This window comes from Lipotes vexillifer, unplaced genomic scaffold (genome assembly GCF_000442215.2).
Source record: "Lipotes vexillifer unplaced genomic scaffold, Lipotes_vexillifer_v1.1 scaffold1862, whole genome shotgun sequence".
Lineage (NCBI taxonomy): Eukaryota > Metazoa > Chordata > Mammalia > Artiodactyla > Lipotidae > Lipotes > Lipotes vexillifer.
Window position 1 is genome coordinate 843,037 of NW_006771326.1, and position 19,979 is coordinate 863,015.

General features: G+C 42.8%; 2 protein-coding genes across 2 annotated transcripts in view; one reads left to right on the forward strand and one right to left on the reverse strand.

The window, feature by feature from the left end:
• PPID (peptidylprolyl isomerase D) overlaps positions 1 to 9,919 on the forward strand; it is a 20,748-nt gene extending 10,829 nt beyond the window's left edge. The window contains exons 8-10 of the mRNA XM_007446619.1: positions 1,335 to 1,421; positions 8,778 to 8,820; positions 9,555 to 9,919. Coding sequence (XP_007446681.1) covers positions 1,335 to 1,421; positions 8,778 to 8,820; positions 9,555 to 9,646 — 222 coding nt within the window. The 3' untranslated portion in view covers positions 9,647 to 9,919. The remainder of the gene's footprint in view (positions 1 to 1,334; positions 1,422 to 8,777; positions 8,821 to 9,554) is intronic.
• Positions 9,920 to 10,271: 352 nt separating this feature from the next.
• The window catches only part of ETFDH (electron transfer flavoprotein dehydrogenase), a 36,164-nt gene continuing 26,456 nt past the window's right edge, over positions 10,272 to 19,979 (reverse strand). Inside the window, exons 8-13 of the mRNA XM_007446620.1 lie at positions 19,319 to 19,459; positions 17,983 to 18,126; positions 14,425 to 14,593; positions 12,576 to 12,758; positions 12,076 to 12,297; positions 10,272 to 10,642 (exon numbers count right to left, since the gene is read on the reverse strand). Of these exons, the coding sequence (XP_007446682.1) occupies positions 10,479 to 10,642; positions 12,076 to 12,297; positions 12,576 to 12,758; positions 14,425 to 14,593; positions 17,983 to 18,126; positions 19,319 to 19,459 (1,023 nt within the window). The 3' untranslated portion in view covers positions 10,272 to 10,478. The remainder of the gene's footprint in view (positions 10,643 to 12,075; positions 12,298 to 12,575; positions 12,759 to 14,424; positions 14,594 to 17,982; positions 18,127 to 19,318; positions 19,460 to 19,979) is intronic.

Here is a 19,979-nt window from a genome sequence, read left to right on the forward strand (position 1 = left end):
GAGCGTCGTCGCTTTGCGGTCTTAAGCAGGTTCCTACTTGCAGAGTCTGAATTTCTTTATACGCCAAATGGAAATACTGCTTTCCTCCTGGGATTGTTAAGAAGACCATGTGTAATGCACGTAAAGCGTTTAGCGCAGTGCTGGGAGCAGGTGACGCAGCTAACAGACACTTCGGTGTTTTAATTGAAAGACCCTCCCCTCGAGGAACTTTTCTGGTGGGAGGAGTCAGTTTCAACGTAGGGTCGTCAGGACTTGTACAGGGACAGTGCGTGCTGTTGGGACACACAGGAAGGCCCCCTGCCTTCACGGGGATGCCTGGGAGTGCTAACAACAAAGCTGGCAAGGTGGCAGCCTGCCCTCCTTAAACAGAGCAGTTATGACTGCCTCCCTCTTGCACAGTTTGTTTGAACAGTTTTCCAAACTAAAACATATATTTTAGAAAGACTGCCTCTAGTAACTTTTATGTATATTGCATATTAATCTAGGTCACAAAGATCAGCTATGCCCGAGCAAGTGGAAATAAAATGAGGTCCTAATTTTGTGGGGTAGGTGGAATAAGGAATAAGAGTGTGTTTATTAGGAGGGAGCAGGCAACAGAGGACGAGATCGCTCTTCACTCTGGCTCGCTTTTTGACCTTTGTGAGGCAGATAACATATACCCTTTTCAGTAAAATCAGAATATTGACCTCTAAAAGATGTTACTAAATACACTATTTTTAAAATGTTTCAGAGGAGAAACCTATTAAAAGTTACTCATGCTCCTGAAAAACCCCTAGATGTCAACTAAATGAGTGTATCCAAATTTCTATCCAGAATGTTTTTCTCTTATCAGTTAGGGCCCAATCAGGAGATAGACACCACACAGTAATTCCGACAGAGAAAGGTTACTGTCAGATACACATAAGGGGCAGATTGGAGTAGCGAGGGGTTGGCTAGGAGAGGGAACGCTGAAGGATCTGGGCATTGCAGGGTATGTATATGTGCAGAGACGTGTGTGATGCAGGAGCAGCTGCTCCCTCTGGGCTGCATGGAGGCCCTGGGCTAACACCCAGGCGCAACAGGGAGGGGGGCTGGGCCACACTGGGTGCCCCGGAGCTTGGGGGAGCTCGCGGGAGGCTCGCAGGGACCTGGAAGGGAAGTGGGTCCCTCGCCCGTGGGCACTGGGCGCCCTCTGCTGACAAAGCAGCGTGTAACCGGAGGCTCTCGGGGCCCAGCGCCCTTATCACAGAACAGTGAGCGGCTGGTTTGGAGCTGACGGGCAGTAATGGAAATCCAGCATGTATACTTAGTATTCAGTATTTAGATAAAAATATTAACTGTATAACTTTCTGTAGGCCCTTGAAATAGATCCAGCAAATACCAAAGCACTGTACCGTAGAGCCCAAGGATGGCAAGGACTAAAAGAATACGACCAAGCATTGGTAAAGTTTCGTTTTAAATTTTACTTTTTTTTTTAACATCTTTATTGGAGTATAATTGCTTTACAATCGTGTTAGTTTCTGCTTTACAACAAAGTGAATCAGCTACACGTATACGTATGTCCTCGTATCTCTTCCCTCTTGTGTCTCCATCCCACCCTCCCTATCCCACCCCACTAGGTGGTCACAAAGCGCCGAGCTGATGTCCCTGTGCTATGCGGCGGCTTCCCACTAGCTATCTGTTTTACGTTTGGTAGTGTATATATGTCATTGCCACTCACTTTGTCCCAGCTTACCGTTCCCCCTCCCCGTATCCTCAACTCCATTCTCTAGTAGGTCTCCATCTTTATTCCTGTCCTGCCGCTAGGTTCTTCATGACCTTTTGTTTTTGTTTTTTTTTAGATTCCATATATATGTGTTAGCATATGGTATTTGTTTTTCTCTTTCTGACTTACTTCACTCTGTATGACAGACTCTAGGTCCATCCACCTCACTACAGACAACTCAGTTTTGTTCCTTTTTATGGCTGAGTAATATTCCATTGTATATATGTGCGACTTCCTCTTTATCCATTCCTCTGTTGATGGACACTTAGGTTGCTTCCATGTACTGGCTGTTGTAAATAGTGCTGCAGTAAACATTGTGGTACATGACTCTTTTTGAATTATGGTTTTCTCAGGGTATATGCCCAGTAGTGGGATTGCTGGGTCATATGGTAGTTCTATTTTTAGTTTTTTAAGGAACCTCCCTCCTGTTCTCCATAGTGGCTGTATCAATTTACATTCCCACCAACAGTGCAAGAGGGTTCCCTTTTCTCCACATCCTCTCCAGCATTTATTGTTTGTAGATATTTTGATGATGGCCATTCTGACTGGTGTGATACCTCATTGTAGTTTTGATTTGCATTTCTCTAATGATTAATGATGTTGAGCATTCTTTCATGTGTCTGTTGGCAATCTGTATACTTTCTTTGGAGAAATGTCTATTTAGCTCTTCTGCCCATTTTCGGATTGTGTTGTTTGTTTTTTTAATATTGAGCTGCATGAGCTGCTTGTAAAATTTGGAGATGAATCCTTTGTCAGTTGCTTCATTTGCAAATATTTTCTCCCATTCTGAGGGTTGTCTTTTTGTCTTGTTAATGGTTTCCTTTGCTGTGCAAAACCTTTTAAGTTTCCTTAGGTCCCATTTGCTTTATTTTTGCTTTTATTTCCATTTCTCTGGGAGGTGAGTCAAAAAGAATCTTGCTGTGATTTATGTCATAGAGTGTTTTGCCAATGTTTTCCTCTAAGAGTTTGATGGTGTCTGGCCTTACATTTAGGTCTTTAATCCATTTTGAATTTATTTTTGTGTATGGTGTTAGGGAGTGTTCTAATTTCATTCTTTTACATGTAGCTGTCCAGGTTTCCCAATACCACTTACTGAAGAGGCTGTCTTTTCTCCACTGTATGTTCTTGCCTCCTTTATCAAAGATAAGGTGACCATAGGTACGTGGGTTTATCTCTGGGCTTTCTATCCTGTTCCATTGATCTATATTTCTGTTTCTGTGCCAGTACCATACTGACTTGATTACTGTAGCTTTGTAGTATAGTCTGAAGTCAGGGAGCCCGATTCCTCCAGCTCCATTTTTCTTTCTCAAGATTGCTTTGGCTATTTGGGGTCTTTTGTGTTTCCATACAAATTGTGAAATTTCTTGTTCTAGTTCTGGGAACAATGCCAGTGGTAGTTTGATAGGGATTGCATTGAATCTGTAGATTGCTTTGGGTAGTAGAGTCATTTTCACAATGTTGATTCTTCCAATCCAAGAACATGGTATATCTCTCCATCTGTTTGTATTACCTTTAGTTTCTTTCATCAGTGTCTTATAGTTTTCTGCATACAGGTATTTTGTCTCCTTAGGTATGTTTTTTCCTAGGTATTTTATTCTCTTTGTTGCAGTGGTAAATGGGAGTGTTTCCTTAATTTCTTTCAGATTTTTCATCATTAGTGTATAGGAATGCCAGAGATTTCTGTGCATTAATTTTGTATCCTGCTACTTTACCAAATTCATTGATTAGCTCTAGTAGTTTTCTGGTAGCATCTTTAGGATTCTCTATGTATAGTATCATGTCATCTGCAAACAGTGACAATTTTACTTCTTCTGTTCTGATTTGGATTCCTTTTATTTGTTTTTCCTCTGATTGCTGTGGCTAAAACTTCCAAAACTATGTTGAATAAGAGTGGTGAGAGTGGGCAACCTTGTCTTGTTCCTGATCTTAGTGGAAATGGTTTCAGTTTTTCACCATTGAGGACGATGTTGGCTGTGGGTTTGTCATATATGGCCTTTATTATGTTGAGGAAAGTTCCCTCTAGGCCTACTTTCTCGAGGGTTTTTATCACAAATGGGTGTTGAATTTTGTCGAAAGCTTTCTCTGCATCTGTTGAGATGATCATATGGTTTTTATCCTTCAGTTTGTTAATACAGTGTATCACATTGACTGATTTGCAAATATTGAAGAATCCTTGCATCCCTGGGATAAACCCCACTTGATCATAGTGTATGATCCTTTTAATGTGCTGTTGGATTCTGTTTGCTAGTATTTTGTTGAGGATTTTTGCATCTATGTTCATCAGTGATATTGGCCTGTAGTTTTCTTTCTTTGTGACATCCTTGTCTGGTTTTGGTATCAAGGTGATGGTGGCCTCGTAGAATGAGTTTGGGAGTGTTCCTCCCTCTGCTATATTTTGGAAGAGTTTGAGAAGGATAGGTGTTAGCTCTTCTCTAAATGTTTGATAGAATTCGCCTGTGAAGCCATCTGGTCCTGGGCTTTTGTTTGTTGGAAGATTTTTAATCACAGTTTCAATTTCAGTGTTTGTGATTGGTCTGTTCATATTTTCTATTTCTTCCTGATTCAGTCTACAGGCTCCGGACGCACAGGCTCAGCGGCCATGGCCCACGGGCCCAGCCGCTCTGCAGCACGTGGGATCTTCCCAGACCGGGGCACGAACCCGTGTCCCTTGCGTCGGCAGGTGAACTCTCAACGACTGCGCCACCAGGGAAGCCCTTGTTGGAAGATTTTTAATCACAGTTTCAATTTCAGTGCTTGTGATTTGTCTGTAGATATTTTCCGTTTCTTCCTGGTTCGGTCTCGGAAGGTTGTGCATTTCTAAGATTTTGAACATTTCTTCCAGGTTGTCCACTTTATTGCCATACACTTGCTTGTAGTAATCTCTCATGATCCTTTGTATTTCGGCAGTGTCATTTGTTACTTCTCATTTTCCATTTGTAATTCTATTGATTTGAGTCTTCTCCCTTTTTTTTTTGATAAGTCTGGCTAACGGTTTATCAATTTTGCTTATTTTCTCAAAGAATCAGTTTTTAGTTTTATTGCTCTTTGCTATCGTTTCCTTCATTTCTTTTTCATTTATTTCTGATCTGATCTTTATTATTTTCCTTCTGCTAACTTTGGGGTTTTTTCTTCTTCTTTCTCTAATTGCTTTAGGTGTAAGGTTAGGTTATTTGAGATGTTTCTTGTTTCTTGAGGTAGGACTGTACTGCTATAAACTTCCATCTTAGAACTGCTTTTGCTGCCTCCTGTAGGTTTTGGGTCATCATGTTTTCATTGTCATTTGTTTCTAGGTATTTTTTGATTTCCACTTTGATTTCTTAAGTGATCTCTTGGTTATTTAGTAGCATATTATTTAGACTCCATGTGTTTGTATTTCTTACAGATCTTTTTCCTGTAATTGATACCTAGTCTCAGTGTTGTGGTCGGAAAAGATACTTGATACGATTTCAATTTTCTTAAATTTACCAAGGCTTGATTTGTGACCCATGATGCGATCTATCCTGGAGAATGTTCCATGAGCACTTGAGACGAACGTATATTCTGTTGTTTTTGGGTGGAATGTGCTATAAATATCAATTAAGTCCATCTTGTTTAAAGTATCATTTAAAGCTTGTGTTTCCTTATTTATTTTCATTTTGGATGATCTGTCCATTGGTGAAAGTGGGGTGTTAAAGTCCCCTACTATGAATGTGTTACTGTTAATTTCCCCTTTTATGGCTGTTAGTATTTGCCTTATGTATTGAGGTGCTCCTATGTTGGGTGCATAAATATTTACAATTGTCATATCTTCTTCTTGGATTGATCTCTTGATCATTATGTAGTGTCCTTCTTTGTCTCTTCTGATAGTCTTTGTTTTAAAGTCTATTTTGTCTGATACGAGAATTGCTGCTCCAGCTTTCTTTTGGTTTCCATTTGCATGGAGTATCTTTTTCCATCCACTCACTTTCAGTCTGTATGTGTCCCAAGGTCTGAAGTGGGTCTCTTGTAGACAGCATATATATGGGTCTTGTTTTTCTATCCATTCAGCCAGTCTGCGTCTTTTGGTGGGAGCATTTAATCCATTTACATTTAAGGTAATTATCGATATGTACGTTCCTATTACCATTTTCTTAATTGTTTTGGGAATATTATTGTAGGTCTTTTCCTTCTCCTGTGTTTCCTAGAGAAGTACCTTTAGCGTTTGTTGTAAAGCTGGTTTGGTAGTGCTGAATTCTCTTAGCTTTTGCTTGCCTGTAACAGTTTTAATTTCTCCATCAAATCTGAATGAGATCCTTGCTGGGTAGAGTAATCTTGGTTGTAGGTTTTTCTCCTTCATCACTTTAAATATGTTGCCAGTCCCTTCTGGCTAGTAGAGTTTCTGCTGAAAGATAAGCTGTTAACCTTATGGGGATTCCCTAGTGTGTTATTTTTCCCTTGCTGCTTTTAATATTTGTTCTTTGTATTTCATTTTTGATAGTTTGATTAATATGTGTCTTGGCATGTTTCTCCCTGGATTTATCCTGTATGGGACTCTCTGTGCTTCCTGGACTTGACTATTTCCTTTCCCATATTAGGGAAGTTTTCAACTATAATCTCTTCAAATATTTTGTCAGTCATTTTATTTTTCTCATCTTCTGGGACCCCTATAATTCGAATGTTGGTGTGTTTAATGTTGTCGCAGAGGTCTCTGAGACTGTCCTCAATTCTTTTCATTCTTTTTTCTTTATTCTGCTCTGAGGTAGTTATTTCCACTATTTTCTCTTCGAGTTCACTTATCTGTTCTTCTGCCTCAGTTATTCTGCTATTGATACCTTCTAGAGAATTAATTTCATTTATTGTGTGGTTCATCACTGTTGGCTCTTCAGTTCTTCTAGGTCCTTGTTAAACGTTTCTTGTATTTTCTCCATTCGATTTCCAAGATTTTGGATCATCTTTACTATCATTATTCTGAATTCTTTTTCAGGTAGACTGCCTATTTCCTCTTCATTTGTTACGTCTGGTGGGTTTTTATCTTGCTCCTTCAACTGCTGTGTGTTTCTCTGTCTTCTCCTTTTGCTTCACTTACTGTGGTCTCCTTTTTGCAGGCTGCAGGTTCATAGTTCCCGTTGTTTTTGGTGTCTGCTCCCAGTGGCTAAGGTTGGTTCAGTGGGTTGTGTAGGCTTCCTGGTGGAGGGTACTAGTGCCTGTGTTCTGGTGGATGAGGCTGGACCTTGTCTTTCTGGTGGGCAGGTCCATGTCTGGTGGTATGTTTTGGGGTGTCTGTGGCCTTATGATTTTAGGCAGCCTCTCTGCTAATGGGTGGGTTTGTGTTCCTGTCTTGCTAGTTGTTTGGCACAGTGTGTCCTGCACTGTAGCATGCTGGTCGTTGAGTGGAGCTGGGTCTTGGTGTTGAGATGGAGAATTCTGGGAGAGTTTCGCTGTTTGATATTACGTGGAGCTGGGAGGTCTCTGGTGGACCAGTGTCCTGAACTTGGCTCTCCCACATCAGAGGCTCAGGCCTGACGCCTGGCTGGAGCACCAAGAGCCTGTCCTCCACGCAGCTCACAATAAAATGTAGAAAAAAAAGAAAGAAAAAGAAGGTAAAATAAAATAAAGTAAAATAAAATAAAATAAAGTTATTAAAATAAAAAATATTAAGAAGAAATATTTTTTAAGTAGTAATAAAAAAAACGGACAGACAGAACCCTAGGACAAATGGTAAAAGCAAAGCTATACAGACAAAAATCACACACAGAAGCATAAACATACACACTCAGAAAAAGAAAAAAGGGGAAAAAAAATATCGTTGCTCCCAAAGTCCACCTCCTCAGTTTGGGATGATTCGTTGTCTATTCCTGTATTCCACAGATGCAGGGTACATCAAGTTGATTGTGGAGCTGTAATCTGCTGCTCCTGAGGCTGCTGGGAGAGATTTCCCTTTCTCTTCTTTGTTCTCACAGCTCCCAGGGGCTCAGCTTTGGACTTGGACCCGCCTCTGTGTGTAGGTCACCGGAGGGCGTCTGTTCTTTGCTCAGACAGGACGTGGTTAAAGGAGCTGCTCATTCGGGGGCTCTGGCGCACTCAGGCCGGGGGGAAGGAGGGGTGCGGAGTGCGGGGCGGGCCTGCGGCGGCAGAGGCTGGCATGACGTTGCACCAGCCTTTGGCGCGCCGTGCGTTCTCCCAGGGGAGTTGTCCCTGGATCCCGGGACCCTAGCAGTGGCGGGCTGCACAGGCTCCCCGGAAGGGGGTGTGGATAGTGACCTGTGCTTGCACACAGGCGTCTTGGTGGCGGCAGCAGCAGCCTTAGCGTCTCATGCCCGTCTCTGGGGTCCGTGCTTTTAGCTGCGGTTCGTGCCCGTGTCTGGAGCTCATTTAGGTGGTGCTCTGAATCCCCTCTCCTCGTGCACCACCTGCCTCTACAGCAGCTCCAGACTTTTCCCCGGACTCCCTCCCGGCCGGCCGTGGTGCACTAGCCCCCTGCAGGCTGTGTTCACGCCGCCAACCCCAGTCCTCTCCCTGCACTCCAACCAAAGCCCGAGCGTCAGCTCCCAGCCCCGCCCGCCCCGGCGGGTGAGCAGACAAGCCTCTCAGGCTGGTGAGTGCCGGTCGGCACCGATCCTCTGTGCGGGAATCTCTCCGCTTTGCCCTCCGTGCCCGTTGCTGAGCTCTCCTCTGCAGCTCCGAAGCTTCCCCCCTCTGCCACCCACGGTCTCCACCCGCGAAGGGGCTCCTAGTGTGTGGAAACTTTTCCTCCTTCACGGCTCCCTCCCACTGGTGCAGGTCCCGTCCCTATTCTTTTGTCTCTGTTTCTTCTTTCTTCTTTTGCCCTACCCGGGTACATGGGGAGTTTCTTGCCTTTTGGGAGGTCTGAGGTCTTCTGCCAGCGTTCAGTAGGTGTTCTGTAGGAGTTGTTCCACGTTTAGATGTATTTCTGGTGTATCTGTGGGGAGGAAGGTGATCTCCGTGTCTTACTCTTCCGCCATCTTGAAGCTCCTCTCTGTTTTAAATTTTAATTAAAAAAAAAAAACCACTTTCATAACTCATAACCTAATATTTCTTTTTTTTCCAATTAAAGGCAGATCTTAAGAAAGCTCAGGAGATAGCACCAGAGGATAAAGGTAAGTTGGCAGTTTCTGTAGTGCAAGTTCATTTTGTCCCTTAAGAAATTTATCCTCATGAACTAGCATACCCTTTGCCACTTAGAGGTTGACTTGTCCAGCAGATACTGCAGAATGCCTGTTACAGGCCAGGCTCCAGTCATGCTGCAGAAAACACAAGTCAGGGTCCCTGCTTTCAGCTTACACTCCAGCCACTTTCCACGTGTCTAAAGACTTTCCTCTGCTGTCCTGTAATTCTAGATGGAAGAGCAGCATTAGAAGACACGTATTTAGGGCGAATTTAGTGTTTGGGACCATTTCTTAAGCTGAACGTGGCCATGACCTCAGTATTCTAGCTACTGAATATATTTTAGGAAAGTTTTGGAAAGCTGTGACAAAAATAAGCCTGTTTTTCAAATAAGCCAAGTATAAATGGTGATTCTAGGTCTAGATGTGGAAATAGGTCTTTGGGGAGGCACTTCAGTGGGGTCCCCCCTCTGATGGAAGGGATTAGGCATATCTGTGTGTATGTGTGTAATTCAGTTAGTTCTCTCGGTGGACAGTCTCCTAAAATTGTGCTCTGTGGTTTTTATGTTTGTGTGGTCGCTTTCTCCAAGTAAAATACACTGTTAATAGGGCTCAGTTACTCTTCGAAGAGTTATATCATTTTTTATCACACTAAAGCATGAGTTTGCTGGTCAGCCTACTTTTTGGATGTTTTGAGAAATAACTCATATTACATATTTATTTTGCAGCTATCCAGGCAGAATTGCTGAAAGTCAAGCAAAAGATAAAGGCACAGAAAGATAAAGAGAAGGCAGCTTATGCAAAAATGTTTGCTCAATAAGGAATTCAGTTTTGCTTAAGTATGCATTGAAGTGAGTAACACAATTTAAGGATCTTGTCTATTATGTATGATCCCTAATGTGTTCCCTCTGAGAATTCAGTTCCCATTGTTTGCAGTCTAGGAATACAGGTAGGGATTCACTCTTAATAGACCAGTGTTAGAAAATATGCTGAAGTTGAACTCATTTTAAATGGCTGTCTGCATTACAAAGGATAATGGTATCCAGTGTATTTTAAACTTCTAGACACATCTTGTTTGAATAAACAGATGAAAAGTTAAGTATGTATGTTGTTTTCCTCAGTTCTTTGATGCATCTCTCTGTGATGTGTGTGCAGGGCTGGCAGACGTCTCTAAAGGGTCAGGTAGACATTACAGTCTGTCACAGCTACTCAGTTCTGCACTTGGAGCTCAGAAGCCCCCACTGACAGTGTGTAAACCAGGAGGCACTGCTATGTTCCAGTAAAACTGCATAAGAAGAGTGGTGGGCTGGACGCCAACCTCTGGTCTAGGAGATACACTTCACTGGAAGTGCTGAGCCTGATGAATCAAATGTACATTGGAGGCCAGTAGTGCCAGTAGTGTACTGAATCTTGGAAGACTTGGAGAGAGAAGTAGATGCTACATCACTTACAAAGTTTTATTCAAGAGAGATTCATAATTTTTTATGGGACACTTTTAGGTATAGTATAAAATTATTTCACTGATAATTACTTCATGAACATTCTGATCAAAAATATATTTAAGCTTTTTCGACACCTGTGAACTTCCAAACGTTTGAAGTTAACTTGCGGTCCATTTTAGAGACACTGGCGTGGGTGAAGCCGGCTGCGGTTTACATTCCGTTGTATGCTGGGCCTCCACCGCCTTCGGGTACCACCCAGTTAATATTCTGACTTGGATCCTTAATATCACATGTTTTACAGTGCACACAGTTCTGAGCATTTATCTGTAGCCGAAATCCATCACCTTGTTCCAAAGGTACAAATTCATAAACTCCTGTAAGAAAACATAGGCAACTCCGTGCAGTAGCTGCCTTTAAAGCAGAGGCTAAAGTCCTGGAGAAATTAGCCACAGAAGCCCTCAGCGTTTGTGGACTGAATGTTTACCCACAGAATATTACAGAGGTCTGGGTGTGTGCATCTGCTGTTGTACAAATTAAAAATGAGGAAAGCAGAAGGTACAGCAGCATGTGGCTGAGTTGGTGTGTTACCAACAAGGGAACTCGAGGTTGAGCAGGTTTCAGGTGTGCTGCTATATACGGACGGACATACTTCAGAGACCCAGACGCCACAGTAAAGTGAATTATCACAATAGAGCAAGTCATGTGAATCTTTTGGTTGCCAGTGCATATGTAACAGTTACACTTAACGCTACTTTGCAGTCTGTGAAGCGTGCCATAACAGCATTATGTCTAAAAAGCAATGTACATGCCTTACTTAAAATATACTTTATTGCTAAAAGATGCTATCTGAGCCTTCAGCGAGTCATAGTACTAACATCAAAGATCACTGAGCACAATATCAAATATAATAATGAGAAAGTTTGAGATTTTGCAAGAATTACCACATGTGACACGTGGAGTGAGCAAATGATGTTGGAAAAATGGCGCCAGTAGGCTTCTTCAACGTGGGGTCGCCAGGGACCTTCGCTTCGTTAAAAAAAGCAGTATCTGCCAGGTGCAATAAAATGAGATCTTCCTGTATACATGTGTGCCATGACTGCACAGACAAATTAGGTCAGCCCTTACCCTCAGCTTACAACCCAGTGAGATGACAGAAATGGTTAAAAGATAAAGTCAAGAGACAGTCAAGGCCCCTCCCTCACAGAGCATATGTTTTAGTTCCTGTCCAGAATGTACTGATTTTCACACACCTGAATGCTGTTCTACCAGCACTCAAGACCCAGTTCCTACTATAATTCTAGTTGAAAGCTCAGCACTGGAAGATACTGTATCCATGATGGATTTAAAGTCCAGGACCATTTCCCTGAGCTGCATGTGGCCAAAATCTAGTATTTTAGGCTATGTACACATATATAATGTATATGTGTGTGTGTACGTGAGCATACATATATACAGACAGGAGCAGCCATGACAGAAATGATTTTTTTTAAGTCACATGAACACGGAAAGAGGTGTTTGGTGCTTTTTCCCGTAACCCTTAACCTTGCGCTGAGGGTGAACAGAGAAAGGCTGCTTTTGAGAAATGCCATCTGAATTAGGCTTAACGAGAAATCCCTACTACTCTAGCATTACAGTAGAAACATAAGAATAATGAGTTTTCAAAAGGAAGCTGGAGATGGGAGTCATTTACAATTTCCAAGCAATAGAAGGAGAAATTTCTTTAAAAAAACGGAAGCCTATTTCTAACGTGTTTCAAGCAAATCCTCCTATTGACGTTTCAGGAGTGGATGGAAATGAGTGTACTGACCTGCAGGGCAGAACCGCTGCTCAGGCCCGTCGTATATGGTCAGGTTTCTGTTGACAGGTACACTGTCATCTTTCAAGGTCAGATGTGCCGGCTGGTCATGTTCATGGTTGGTGCCACTCAGAGCCACGGATGACAAAAGGTCAAAACTGATCTGCCCATCTGGTTTTGGATACTCAATAGGTGTGCAGTCCTTGGCTGGCTTGAGCTGATTGGAGTCAGAACCTTCCCAAGTTTTGAGGAAGGTTTTTAGTAAAAATGTATCTAATTCTAAAGTACTTCCTTAGACATTTTAATAAAAACCTGTGACTATTATACTGAAGAAATAAGACTTTAGCCCTCTTTCAACAATGATACCCTGTCCTCCTAAAGATACTGAATTCATCATTTCTCTAAGAAAGCAAGTTTAAAACAGTAAAGTTTAGAAGGTCACCTTTTTTCCCTACTTACTGGATCCCATTTCCTGAGTTAAGGACTAACATTCATACTCAGGCCGGAATTACCTTTATGTTTTAGGGTCCAGGGCTCCATCCCTCTGAATATCCAGTAGAAGATTCCAGTGTAAATCATCCCTCCGTACACACCCAGGACACCATGGCAGGACGGTCTGACGTTCCTGACAGCATATAGCTCTTTCCACACCCATGATTTCTTCATATTGTCCTCATACTCAGTTACATCAAGTCCTTTTTATGAAAAACGTGAAATGTTAAGTGAAATTGCCTCAAGGAGTATAAAACACTTTATTGTCAAGGTATTTTGCTACCGAAATAACAGATGACTTTTACATAGTTAAAAAAGCAGGTGGTCATATGAGACCACACTTGAAGAATGTTTCATGTATAAATGCTGACATCTTCCAAAAAGATACCCATTTGATAGGTTGTTTAACAGGCAGTAAGGCCATACTGGTAGCACGGAAAATTAGTTTCAAAATTCAGTGACCCTGAAAAGGAAGCTAAGAGAGTTTATGCTACCTATGGAGCTGATCACTGAAACACTTCTACCTGTTACGGGCTTAACCGTGATGGCCCAGAAAGGTATTTTCAAGTCCTGACCCCTAGTTGTCTCAGAATCGGTCAGAAGAGGGTTGCTGCCGGTATACCAAGTTAAGATTAGGGCATGCTGGAGCGGCCTGGACCCTTGGTCCGATGAGTGGCGTCCAGGAGACAGCCAGAGGAAGACAAGGCAGGGGCTGGCGGTGCTCTGCCAGGAGCCCAAGGCCCCCGGAAGCTGGAGACTCGGACACAGCTGCGAAGTGCTCGCCTGCAGAACTCCAAATACCTTCCTGGTTAAAGCTGCCCAGCTCGTGGTGCTCGGCTGTGGCGGCCCTAAGAGGCGGCAGCACCTAAAGCTTGGGGCCCTGCACTTAATCTCCAACAGGACGTCCTGGTTCTCGTGACCACCCTCCTCCTGGTGCCGGTGACCTGCCTGCTCCAGCCGGACCTGCGCAGGGCAAGTGGGCTGGCGCCCGGTGGGACGCAGACTTGGTGAGGCAGTCTGAGGCACCAGCCCTGCTTCTCCTGTCCCCGAGCATGCCTGAAGGTACAGTCCACCTGGAGGAGCGTGTCACCTGACTCTACGGAACACGGCTCATCTATCGGGTATCTACGGACTTACTCCTGGTGTTTGTGTCCACAGGGAGCCAAGTCCCTGCTCTGGGAGGAGTGTTCCGTCCAAGGAGACGAGGTTGATCAATAAGTACGTTAAACAGTGAGCCGAGCCGGAAGATGGAACACACCGGAGAGGGAGCAGCGCGGCGAGAAGGGCTGGCAGGGCTGTGTGCCTGTGTGCGCACGTGCACGGTGCAGATTCACTGGTGAGGTCCACGCGAGGCCCCCGGAGAGAGATCCGAGCCGAGGTGTGGGGAGCTCGGGGGCCGGCCGTCAGCGGGGTGCCCCCGGGACCCAGGAAGCGTGTCCAGGATGGAGGGTGACAGGAGGTGAAGGCGGAGGCGGGTCCGCTGCCTGCCCTGGAGTGAAGGTCTGGGGGTGCCTGTGAGGGTCCACCTGGGCCTGTGCAATGTGAGGCGGGACCCTCACGTTGAACTTGTTTCCAGGGGGCAGGGCACCTCGGGCCCGTTCTACTTTCCATTCATGAAACGGCACATGGCCGTAAAAACCTCACGGCGAGCAGGCTGCAGTGTGCTTTGCCCAGCAGGCATCTCGACGCTTGGTGTAGAGGGACAGTCACACTCTGCATCTTTCAATGCCCAACGAGATAAACATACAAGACCGCCAAGATTTCTAACTGTATCTACTGTCATCCTCTATCTGTACACTGAGTGTATGTTTAAATAGCTTCTTTTTAAACAACCCCATGAAGAACCTGAGAATAAATGGGAGTTCTTACCTATCGTCTTTGATTGGAGATTCTCACTAGTTAGTTGATTAAAAATAGATTCTGCTGCCAAAATCCCACTTTTCATTGCTGTGTGGGTCCCTTTGATCTTGGGAACATTCATGAAACCAGGGCTACAACCAATTAGTAAGCCCCCAGGAAAGGTGAGTTTTGGTATAGACTGAGGAAAGAAACAGTCAAAGTGCATCTGTTAGTTCAAATTAAACGAACAGAACCAAATACTCCAAATTATAGCCTCTTTGAAAGCTGTAGAGAAAAACCGAAAAAAAAAAATTACATGCAAATGAATACGAGTGAAGAGAAAAATCAGAGCAAGGGCAGCTTTTCTCCTCTAGAAACGAGCATCAGAACTATTGCTCTTTTTCTGTTAAGATTTCTTCCATCTCCCTCCCCATGACTTACCTGCATGAGACAGATGTTAAGACCAGAGCATTAACATTTACATAAAATGTTTTTATTTATACATATCTATGTCATAATGAAAAGAATATTCTCTAAACCTGAACGTCTATTATCTAAATTGTGATCTGCTTTTACACGCATTGTGGGTAACACATGATTTACAAAGGATATTATCTTAACTCTTCATACCTCCTTGTTTTACCTTGATGTCCAGGGAGTTTTGGAAACCTAGGTTCTAATCATGGCTTCGCCACAATTATCCACTACCTTAAATAATATATTTTAATTAACCGAAGAATAAACTGAATTTCCAAAATAAACTTTAAGATGGTTGTTTGGGCCTCAGTATGCACTTCTGACGGAAAACAATGTACTAAAGGGTGGGTGACGGTTTTGGTTTAGCCCCACGATGTAGAGCTAAGTTACAGACCGCCCCCCTCAGGAGACGGTACTGTAACCTACAGTGTGGAAAGGAAGAAAAGAGAGCCGTGGAGTTGCTCTTTCCTCCTGGAGGCTTCCCTCCCTGGAGGCTTCCCACAGTACACCACGGGTCTTTGTTCAGAAAGTGGTGGGTGGCTGACAGTGTGGCCGATGGGCTGACAGGGACCCTGAGGAGAGGAGGTCAGCAGGGAGCCCGCCAGCATCAGCCGCCATGCCGCGGGGCTGTGGCCACGCTCCCGTGATTACAGAGTTCTAACTGCGCGGGAGCGGCGGTGAGAAGCAAAAGCAACGCTGGCACAAGAAGGCTCGGGCCCAGGGGTGACTGCTGTTCTCCAACCAAACTCAGCATCAGAACCACGCAGATAAGAGAGTGTGAAATCAGGGCCGCAGAGCAGACAACAAGGGGGAAGGGCTTTCTGGAATGCCAGGAGCTGCAAACAGAGAGAATGGTTAGGAACCTGGATCATGACAATATGCTTCTCTCAAATCAGGCTGTGGCCCTGCTAATCCTAAGTCTGATTCAAGAGCCAGAAAACTGACGTTGAATAAAAGGACAGCAGTTGCACTGCTAGTGCAACTTCTTCCAAATGGGCGCTTAAGTCCTAAGAATAAAAAAATGTTATGGCCCAAGGGAAATGTGTGTTTTTCAGTTCTGGGAGGATCCTACCCTGTGTGGGCAGCTGGACATCTTGTTAAGGACCTGGGGGACCCAGGAAAAGTCATACAGAGAGATGTATTCTGGGACATCCATTAAACGGGGGTTAGAGCTTCCCTGGCGGTGCAGTGGTTAAGAATCCGCCTGCCAATGCAGGGGACACGGGATCGAGCCCTGGTCCGGGAAGAGCCCACATGCCGCAGAGCAACTAAGCCCGTGCGCCGCAACTACTGAGCCTGCGCACCTAGAGCCCGTGCTCCACAGCGGGAGAGGCCACCCACTGCAGTGGGAGGCCCGTGCACGGCAGTGTGGAGTGGCCCCCACTTGCTGCAACTGGAGAAAGCCCGCGCACAGCAACGGAGAACCAAGGCAGCCAAAAGTAAATAAAATAAATCAAAAAAACAAACAAACAAAAGAACGGGGGTTAAAATGAGGAACCAGGCCATATCAGTGAAGAAGATGGGTATGGCCTGGAGTAGTTCTACAGTAACAGATTTTACCCTTCCACCTGACAATTGGTAAAATCAGTCTCCTAACTTCCTTTTCCTAGGACTTTTCTGTAACCTAATCTATTTCTCCACCGAAATAAAATTACACTTCCCTGCACTAAAAGAAAAAAAAAAGGAACCCCCCCCCCCAAAAAAAAACCCCACAGGGGTTAAATAGTAGAAACCCATCAGGAAAAGGGAGCTTTGGTACAGACTGAAGAAAGAGAAATAAAAAGTCATGTAATACTTGTGAGCACAAAATAAAATTGGATGTTCCAAATTTTTGTCTCTGAAGGGTCTTCAAAAACTTAATGGAAGTAAGTTTCTGAATCTTTGACTAATTAAATCAGAAAACTTAGGTAAAAAGTGTATTGTGTGTGTGGGGTCATCTCTTCCTGCTCATCTAAAGATCATCTGAGATGCTGAAGCACACAAGGCAGGTGTCATAAACACGAGTCTGTATGTACTACTGAATATACAGAAGCCTTTACACTATAAATTAAAGAGTAGAATTAGGCTGGCAATAGGTATTATGCACATTATTCAAAAAAGTTTAATGGGCTTGAACATAGGAAATTTAGCAAATATTATTGCAAACAAATAACTGCTCCAGAAATAAAAACAACCTCATGGGAGGTAACCCTGCAGCAATGGAATTTAGGGACAGTGTTATTTTTAGGGGTCTAGTGATGACATAATTTAGCTGTGATTTTACTTGACTTTACGAATGTATTTAGAACTTCACTTTAAAGGTTAAGTCAACTTTTCTCCCCAATTTTCTATGATCTGTTACTTTTACAGCAGATTAAAAATAAAATGATATCAGATTTCTAAAATATCAACAGTTCTAGATTCCTAGAATGTTAGAGACAGAAGGGATCATCTTTATTTTACAGATGATCCCTTAACGCCCGAGGAATTAAATAACTTGACCAAACCGTTTGGTATAAGTTTTAGAGCTGACTTTTAGATCATCTTACCTGTCTAATACTATTTCTAAAACAGTTCTAATAGCTTTTATCATAGTTAGCCATCTAGCTCTTATCTCATTGTTTAATAACTAAATACTTAATAAATTATTTCACTGTTTAATAAGTAAATATTTAATAAACTGCATTTGATAGTATTTATTTTGAACATATACTAAAATAGGACAATTAAGGGTAAAAACTTAACAGAGGCCACCTAAAGGGCATGGATGACACTAGGTAGTTGAGATTAATTAATTACCTTTGCTGAAAACTACATCTGTCCTTGAGTTTCCTGGCAGCAAAGGAATAAAGGAAAAGATCTTGGATCACATAGTTTAAATTCTCTGGTTAAAGACAAACCAATAAAAAAGCCCATGAATTTTTCTCTAGAAATCAATATATCCTTAAAACTAAATTCATGGTGTCATGTAACTCTGGTGTGGTACAGTTTTATAAATACTAGGGTGCTTTGCTTAGTTACTTAAATTTTCTTCCTGAGATAATCTTCTATCCTTTATTTAAAGTTGTTACCTTATGTTTCAACGTTGAATTTATAATACAGAAATAAGGATTAAAAACACGCAAGTGTTACCTGAAAGCCACCTTCATTGAGGGCTCTGGCTCCATATGCAACCCTTTTCCCGCCTTCCAACGTCGGCTGGACGCTAGGGTGGTGTTTCCACCTCTGGAACTCTCTAAATGGACTTAGGTACGGATTTTGATAGTCTAGACCAACCTTAAAATGTTTATATTTAAATTAGACATCGTTATTTCAAATTATATCAGGCTGAAATGTGAACAATATTTACCAGAAAACATGTACATTAAACTGCTTGTACTCAAAGTACTTAGAGAAAGGTATGCAATGACCCAAATTTAAATAAATAACCCAATAAAATCTGTTTGGAAAAGAAAGGGTAAACAAAAGGATGCCCTGTGTTTATAATTGGCAGAACTTGAAAACATTTAGAACGTATTAATAAATCATTGTGCTTTGTAAATCAAAGTCCAGGTTAGAAAAATATTTGTAGGTAAGTGTTGCACATTATGTTTCTACAAAAGGAGTTGTAATAATTTATCATTCATTTCTCAATACCAACTCCAGAAATAAACTAATAAGCTCGATGCAGTACTACTGAGGCAAAAATGAAGAAAAAGAATATAATCGCACTTACAAAAAAAGGTGAAAAACATTAGAGATTACATTTTTACCAAAAATGCTGAAATTAATAACCAAACCTTTTTTGCTTTGAAAAGATTAAGTCACTATAAAAACTAAATCAAAGTAATGCACCGAACACAACAATAATACATAAATTTAACAATGTGTCATATACAAGTCTAATCATGACATTGAACTATAAAGCTTCAACTGCAAGGTGCAGTAACTCATATCACTTTTCCATTCCTTGTAATGTTCAAGATGTAATTTACTGTAAGGATGTTTAAGCAACCAAAAGGGAGGAAATGGTCCTGTTTTAGCTAGAGGTTCAAACCCAGTGCGGACTGCACTTCCTGCAGTGGCGTGCCACAGTGGACATGGGCTTCAGCTCACACAGGTTCGGACATGAGTCCTGCCTCTGCCACTTAATGCGTGTGTCTGGGAAGGCTGTTTAGCTTGTCTGGACTTTAGTTTTCCCACCAGTAAAATAATGCTAGACCAACTTCACAGGATTTTTATGGACCAGGATTCCCAGGGAAGCATCCAGCACAGGGCCTGGCGTGTAGCAGTTACTGTACTACAGCTACGTGAGCTGAAGCAGACCACTGTCTACAGTGGCCATAAGCACTTCAGATGTGGATAAAAGCAGAGAGGAAGCTTTAAATGAGAAGCCTTTTACATTCTCCAGATGAAAAGCCCTGCTTTTGTGACACCGAAGACCCAGTGGCTCTCAGAGTGGAACTTCCCATCACGGAGTGTAACTTACCACGAAGCCGAGCGCTACGAGGGGCTCCCCTTCATTCAGGTGATAGAGGAAAGAGCCCCCATACGTGTGTCTGTCCAGGGGCCAGCCGACAGTGTGATCGACTCTCCCGGGTTTCCACTTCTTCTCATCGATAATCCATAACTTAAAAAAAAAGTCCTAGAGTATTATTTAGATGTTTTATGTCACCACATGTATAAAACTTGCTAAGTTTTATGTCTTATTTATAAATAAGTTTGTCTTATTTTTATAAATAAATATGTCTTATTTTTCAATAAGTTGAAAGTTACAACTGAAAAGCAGAAATAAGAGAAACACACAAAAAAGTACTTCAAATATCGCAGAAAATGACATCAAACTGCAGCAGGATGATTGGAGTAAAAAAAACAGGTGAGGAACTCTGTAAGACATTAATTAAGTTCTCAGACGGGTAAGGCGTTCATGCGGTTCTGGGAAATGCCGCTGAAGAGATGGGGTGCTGGGAACCACCTACACCTTGACCCAGGCGATGGCCACACGGGCGTGTTCGCCTCATGAACGTGAGCTGCGCCCTGCACTTCGGATCTGTTACTTTACAGGACAGATGTTATTCTTCAGTAAAAAAAAAAGTGTGCTCCCTCCTGCACCACCCTCTCTCCGACTGATGCTAACTCATCATCCTGTT